This window comes from Kogia breviceps, chromosome 18 (genome assembly GCF_026419965.1).
Source record: "Kogia breviceps isolate mKogBre1 chromosome 18, mKogBre1 haplotype 1, whole genome shotgun sequence".
NCBI lineage: Eukaryota > Metazoa > Chordata > Mammalia > Artiodactyla > Physeteridae > Kogia > Kogia breviceps.
In genome coordinates, this window is record NC_081327.1 from 18,065,791 (window position 1) to 18,073,293 (window position 7,503).

The following is a 7,503-nucleotide window of genomic DNA, read 5'->3' on the forward strand; positions in this document are numbered from 1 at the left end:
GTGCCCTGTCACTTACACATGGGGAAATGGAGGCCGAGAGAAAGAAAAGGATATCCTGGCGGGGGTGGGGCACGATCAGAATTAGTGGAATGAATGAACCTTTCCATCCCTTCATCCCCTCTGCCGTCTCTCTGGGCCCGTTTCAGCTTTCTCACCACTTTTTGAAGTTCAGTCATCAAGAGTGGTTGTGATATTCTCGGAGGAGTGCAATTATTGCAAAGCATAGCAGAAGGATTCGTGCTTTGCCCTCTGAGTACTTCTCACTGTTGGGTCTGAAAAGAAAATGGCTGTTTTAGGAGGTGGTGAGGTCCCTGTCAGGGCAGTGTGCAAGGGTGCTTGTAAGGAGCCTCAGAAACCATGACAAGGGTGCTGTGTGGGGTGATGCCACGTCTCCCAGGATCCAGGGCCTCTTGGCCCCGAAGCTTTTTCATTTTCCTCAGAGTAGGATTTGGTTCCCACCAGGGGGGTTGGCCTTACTTTTCTTTCAATATTAATTTCCTCCTCAGTCATCAGACCGATGACATTCTGATACTGCTGTGCGATTTACAAGGCATATTGGAGTTCGCTGGGGGCCAGCTCAGGGTGGGAGCCGGCCAGGCCGATGATGGTGCATGTGTGTGTGCTATGTGGGGGGGGTGCTCCAGACAGCCTGCTGTGCTCCCCACACTGTGCCGAGGCTTCCACGGGGGCCACGCTGCTCCTGGGTGGGAGGTGAGGTGGCAGAGCCACCAATGTTCCCTTAACTGGTGGCCTTCGTGCCACATTGGGCTCTTTCATGTCCACCCTTGGCTCTGGCTTCTTTTGCCTGCCTGGTGTCTCTCTCCTGTAGTGGCCAAATGGGGCCATTTCTGGATTCCTGCCTCTTCTAGACTGAATCCCATGGGAGCTGCGATGGGTGTGAGTCACGCTGCGGACTGTGGCTCCCAGGGCCATCTCCGGGAGAGAAGGGGCTCTGGGATCTACCCTGTTCACACGGGGCCAGGCAGGGACACGGGCCATTGTGGTTTTCCCCTTCCTTCCAGACTCAGTGTTCCAAATGAGGCCCCTTGGATGCAAACGTTATACCTACTCGCACCCAGTGCATTTCCGCAGACAGTCAAACCCACATCGCCCTGCTCTAGGTCCTCTGCGAGAGTAAAGCAGATCTGCCTGGATGCTCTGACCTGGTCCTGCTGGGTGTCTGTCCCCTGGCCAGGGTGATTGGCTGACCGGGTTTGCCCAGGACTGAGAGGATCCCCGGGATGTGGAACTTTCGGTGCTGAAACCAGAAGAGCTCCAGGCAAACTGCGACTCTGGGTCACTTTGCCCCCAGCTCCCCTCCCTGAAGACCTGTGAGCCCTGTTGGGGTTTGAGTGTGCTGAAGCTGGGGATGGTGTGCAGAGGGGGAGATACCTTCTTTCCCTTTTGTTTTCCTCTTCCTTTCCCAACAAGAGCATTCATCTTCCCCCTTGTGACCAGCACCGAAGTCCGCTATCCACTGTGGCCCTGGCCCTAGGAAAAGAGCTTGTTTGCCATGTTAATTTGTCAGCTCCAAGTGCACGGCCTTAAATTGAAGGTTCACCACAGCTGACCGGAGCAGGGCACTTTCTTCTGGTCATTTGTGAAGGACATTCCACAGCTCCAGCCCTAGACTCTTGCTTCACTGTTTGCATATAAGCAGAAGCACCCCTGCCTCTACAGCTGATCGGAATGTGTGTCCCTGGGATACTTGCTATCCAAATTCAAATCACCTCAGTGTTGGGAAGTCGGTAGTTTCTCAGCTTAGAAATCTTGGTGCTCAAAGGGGTCTTAGGAAAGAAGAAAATCACACATGACCTGGATTGGAAGAGCCAGGGGAAATATCTGTGTGTCTTCCTGGGAATCTTCTTTGAGTCATTTCACGATTTAGTTTTGGTTTTCTTTTTCTGGTGTGAAATTGATCTGGGGCCCGATCTTTGATCTTTAAAGTTATGGGAGTGAATTCCACAAACAAAGTTTCCTTTTCTTTCCTAGGAGCTTTTTTTTTTTGGCTCCAGACGCACAGGGCCAGCGGCCATGGCTCACCGGCCCAGCCGCTCTGCGGCACGTGGGATCTTCCCGGACCAGGGCACGAACCTGTGTCCCCTGCATTGGCAGGCGGACTCTCAACCGCTGCGCCACCAGGGAAGCCCCCCTAGGAGCTTTTAATCAGCCATGCAGTTAGCACTGGGCCATTCCAGCTGCCTCACACACTCAGCCACTGGCCTTTAGAAGCAAACAGGTATTGAGGAGCTGACAAGAAATTACTTTTCACCCCTTTTCTGGCTTAACATTGTCACTCACCACAGGGCTGGCCACGCCTAATTGTTCACGAGATCAGCCCAACTTGGTTTACAGTGTCAGGCAAGCTCCAGTAAGGAAAAGCCAAAGTCACTGAATACAAAAGAATGAAAAAAAAAAAAAAATCACTCAGTTCCACGAATGCAAGTGTTCTCCTGGCTTTGCATCTCTGGAGTGCGTCTTCCAGAACCCACGGCTGCTCAGCCCTCCTCAGAGCACCTCCACCTGCTCGGAAGTACAGGCTGGATTTACATCCCCAGTTACATTGCTTCCAGAAAGACAGGATCCCTGTTGGATGCCCATGAAGCTTATGCTGAGTAAATATTGACAAAGTAGTCTAAAGAGCAAACACTTTGACATTTGTAAGGTCCACTGGAAGGTCTTGTATATATTTATACAGCAGGAATGAGCACCGCATACCAATTTGCCTGAACTTGTTCTGACATAATTCTGCGTGGATAGTGTGTGTGCTGGTAGCTGAGAATGGCTGAGTGTACACGTGGGGGACACGGCCAGGGCTGGGTGGTGGCGTGACTCTGGGTCAGAGTCTTCCCTCCCATGTAGAACAAACCAACACCTGTCCAAGCGTCTATAAGGAAACTTACTTTAAGCTTCTATAAGACCTACTTTTTCAGAAGGAAGGCAGAAAAAAAAAAAGCCACAAAACCTTGTTTTTAATTTCTTGCAATTGATGTACTTTCTTTTTACTTTGTAAAAATTGTATTGATGTTTTTGTGCTTTATATTTATTAAAGATTGAGCCTCAAAAATGTAATGAGTAAAAACTGCTTGCTTAATTTAAATTGTGAATCTGTCTGTTAAGAAATGCATTAGGGGTAGGAGAAGCATAAGACATATTAATTGACAGACAGGAACTGCTGTCTCTGAGGTTGATACAAGTAATTTATTACTTTAGAAATGAATGCCACCTCCAGAATGTGCTTCATTAATTTCAAATTTAGTTTTAATTTCAAGCTGTTGCCCCTTGAGAAGAAGAAGGTGGCAAATTATGTTTGAAGAGCAGTTTTTTTTTGCTCCAAAGAAGCACCACATTTTAACTATTTAATTTTACAAACAAATGTGCCTGTCTGCTTTGCTGCGTTTTCCCGAGAGCCGAGAAAATGTTCTAGGTAAGATCAACACTTACTAATGCTTTGCTTTCTTTCTTTCTTTCTCTCCTTCTCCCCGTGTCCCTTCTTTCCATCCTACTTGTCCCACCTGTTATCACGGCAGCCTATGTTTCAGATGAGTTGAAGGCTGCCGCCCTGGTAGACGAAGATATAGACCCAGAGGAGAGCCTGGCAGATGGGGAGCCCTCGGCTAAGTACATGTGCCCAGAAAAGGAGCTCAGCAAGACCTGCCCCAGCTACCAGAACTCCCCAGCAGCTGAGTTTTCCAGCCACGAGATGGACAGTGAGTCCCACATCAGTGAGACTAGTGACCGGATGGCTGACTTTGAAAGTGGCTCCATCAAGAACGAAGAGGAGACCAAGGAGGTGGCAGTCCCAGCGGAAGACACGACCGTGGCGGACAGCCTGGAGCAGATGAAGGCCGTGTACAACAACTTCCTCTCCAACTCCTACTGGTCCAGCCTCACCCTCAACCTGCACCAGCCGGCCTCGGAGAAGAACAACGGAAGCAGCAGCAGCAGCAGCAGCAGCAGCAGCAGCTGCGGCAGCGGGAGCTTCGACTGGCACCAGAGCGCCGTGGCCAAGACCCTGCAGCAGGTGTCACAGAGCCGCGCGCTGCCCGAGCCCAGCCTGTTCAGCACCGTGCAGCTGTACCGGCAGAGCAGCAGGCTCTACGGCTCCATCTTCACCGGGGCCAGCAAGTTCCGCTGCAAAGACTGCAGCGCCGCCTACGACACCCTGGTGGAGTTGACGGTGCACATGAACGAGACGGGGCACTACCGCGACGACAACCACGAGACTGACAACAACAACCCCAAGCGCTGGTCCAAGCCCCGCAAACGCTCGCTGCTGGAAATGGAGGGGAAGGAGGACGCCCAGAAGGTGTTGAAGTGCATGTACTGCGGCCACTCGTTCGAGTCCCTCCAGGACTTGAGTGTCCATATGATCAAAACGAAACACTACCAAAAAGTGCCTCTGAAGGAACCTGTCACTCCCGTCGCAGCCAAAATCATCCCCGCCACTCGCAAGAAGGCCTCGCTGGAGCTGGAGCTCCCCAGCTCCCCGGACTCCACCGGCGGCACCCCCAAAGCTGCCGTGGCGGACACGAACGACGTGCTTCAGAAGAACTCCAACCCATACATCACGCCAAATAACCGCTACGGCCACCAGAACGGGGCCAGCTACGCCTGGCACTTCGAGGCCCGCAAGTCCCAGATCCTCAAGTGCATGGAGTGCGGCAGCTCGCACGACACGCTGCAGGAGCTCACGGCCCACATGATGGTGACCGGCCACTTCATCAAGGTCACCAACTCGGCCATGAAGAAGGGGAAGCCCATCATGGAGACGCCTGCGACGCCCAGCATCACCACCCTGCTGGACGAGAAGGTGCAGTCCGTGCCCCTGGCCGCCACCACCTTCACGTCCCCCTCCAACACGCCCGCCAGCGTCTCCCCGAAACTGAACGTGGAGGTCAAGAAGGAGGCCGACAAGGAGAAAGCGGTCACCGACGAGAGGCCTAAGGAAAAGGAGAAGGCCTGTGAGGAGGAGGAGAAGTACGACATCTCTTCCAAGTACCACTATTTGACTGAGAACGACTTAGAAGAGAGTCCCAAGGGGGGGCTCGATATCCTCAAGTCCCTAGAAAACACAGTGACGTCTGCCATCAATAAGGCCCAGAACGGCACCCCCAGCTGGGGGGGCTACCCCAGCATCCACGCCGCCTACCAGCTCCCCAACATGATGAAGCTGTCTCTGGGCTCCGCGGGGAAGAGCGCACCCCTGAAGCCCATGTTTGGCACCAGTGACATCGTGTCCCCCACCAAGAGCCAGACCCTGATCTCTCCGCCCAGCAGCCAGACCTCACCCATGCCCAAGACCAACTTTCACGCCATGGAGGAGCTGGTGAAAAAGGTCACCGAGAAAGTTGCCAAAGTTGAGGAGAAAATGAAGGAACCCGAGGGCAAGCTTTCTCCGCCCAAGCGGGCCACCCCATCCCCGTGCAGCAGCGATATCAGCGAGCCCGTCAGGATGGAGGCGTCCAGCGACGGGGGCTTCAAAAGCCAGGAGGACAGCCCCAGCCCCCAGCGGGACGGCTGCAAGGAAGGGAGCCCCCCCGCAGAGCCGGTGGAGAACGGCAAGGACCTGGTGAAGCCCACGGGCAGCGGCCTGAACAGCAGCACGGCCATCATCACTGACCACCCGCCGGAGCAACCCTTCGTTAACCCTCTGAGCGCCCTCCAGTCGGTCATGAACATCCACCTGGGCAAGGCCGCCAAGCCCTCCCTACCTGCCCTCGACCCCATGAGCATGCTTTTCAAGATGAGCAACAGCCTGGCTGAGAAGGCGGCGGTGGCCACCCCACCACCCCCGCAGTCCAAGAAGATGGACCACCTCGACCGCTATTTCTACCACGTCAACAACGACCAACCCATAGACTTGACAAAAGGCAAGAGTGACAAAGGCTGCTCTTTGGGTTCAGTGCTTTTGTCACCCACGTCCGCGTCCCCGGCAACCTCGTCATCCACGGTGACAACGGCAAAGACATCTGCCGTCGTATCGTTCATGTCCAACTCGCCGCTCCGCGAGAACGCCTTGTCAGATATATCCGATATGCTGAAGAACTTGACAGAGAGCCACACGTCAAAGTCCTCCACCCCTTCCAGCATCTCCGAGAAGTCTGACATTGACGGGGCCACCCTGGAGGAGGCCGAGGAGGTGACGCCTGCGCAAAAGAGGAAGGGCCGCCAATCAAACTGGAACCCCCAGCACCTGCTGATTCTCCAGGCCCAGTTTGCCGCCAGCCTCCGGCAGACCTCAGAGGGCAAGTACATCATGTCGGACCTGAGCCCCCAGGAGCGCATGCACATCTCAAGGTTCACCGGGCTCTCCATGACCACCATCAGCCACTGGCTGGCCAACGTGAAGTACCAGCTGCGAAGGACAGGTGGAACAAAGTTCCTCAAAAACTTGGACACTGGTCACCCCGTGTTCTTTTGTAATGACTGCGCGTCACAAATCAGGACTCCCTCCACCTACATCAGCCATCTCGAGTCACACCTGGGCTTCCGGCTACGGGATTTGTCCAAACTGTCCACCGAACAGATTAACAATCAGATAGCACAAACCAAGTCACCGTCGGAAAAATTGGTGACGTCCTCCCCCGAGGAGGACCTGGGGACCTCCTACCAGTGCAAACTTTGCAATCGGACCTTTGCGAGCAAGCATGCGGTTAAACTTCACCTCAGCAAAACACATGGGAAATCCCCAGAGGACCACCTTCTGTATGTTTCCGAGCTAGAGAAGCAGTAGCGTTTGCTTTTGATGAAAACGACTGTGATTTGCTTTGAGGGAAACTGTTGCAGGCACCTTAAGGCCCCTCTGTCTTGTTCTAGGCACATGTTCTCATTTTAACTGCAGAGAATCACTCTGGGCTGGACTGTTTTGTATAACTGTACAGTGTTTAATAGAGGTGCATACTCAGCTGTTGTCACTGGTAAAATATGAAGGTTAAAACGCAGTGGTAAGTGTTTGGAACTTTGTGTAAATGGGATTTCGTTGTGAGCACCCCCCCGATGCTTCAAGCTGCATGCATTAACAGACAGTTTAATTAAGCATTTATGACGAAACCGGCCACATTTTTCCACGCGGCCGAGTGTGCTGGCATTTTTCACCCTTTCATCTTTAGCCCTCTGAGTACTTTGAAGCACTTTTGCATTAATTTGGTTAAAAAATAAAATAAAATAATAATAATGTATGAAGCTCTGTTTTTTAAATTCCTTACCAGCTTAGTTATAATTAATAATATGAACCTCCATTTATGCAGGTCTGCAGGGGTATAACACGCCTTGAAATTTAAAAGAATATTATTTTCACATTGAAACATAGATGTATATATTGTATAGATTTCAGACTCTCTTATGAAAAATGTGATTGTGGGTAAATGACCTTTTTTCCTGCATTTATAGCAACAGTGTTTTATGTACCTGCTATGCTCTGGGCATAAGCCATGCCTATGTATAGTGTATATTTCTTTTTCTTTTTTTTTTTTAAGGTCTATGGGTTTTGTTTTTTTACAT

At 52.1% G+C, this 7,503-nt stretch overlaps 1 protein-coding gene across 1 annotated transcript in view; it reads left to right on the forward strand.

The window, feature by feature from the left end:
• Window positions 1-7,181, forward strand: part of TSHZ3 (teashirt zinc finger homeobox 3) — a 69,834-nt gene extending 62,653 nt beyond the window's left edge. The window contains exon 3 of the mRNA XM_059044731.2: window positions 3,531-7,181. Within this exon, the coding sequence (XP_058900714.1) occupies window positions 3,531-6,736 (3,206 nt within the window). The 3' untranslated portion in view covers window positions 6,737-7,181. The remainder of the gene's footprint in view (window positions 1-3,530) is intronic.
• The last annotated feature ends 322 nt before the right edge of the window (window positions 7,182-7,503 follow it).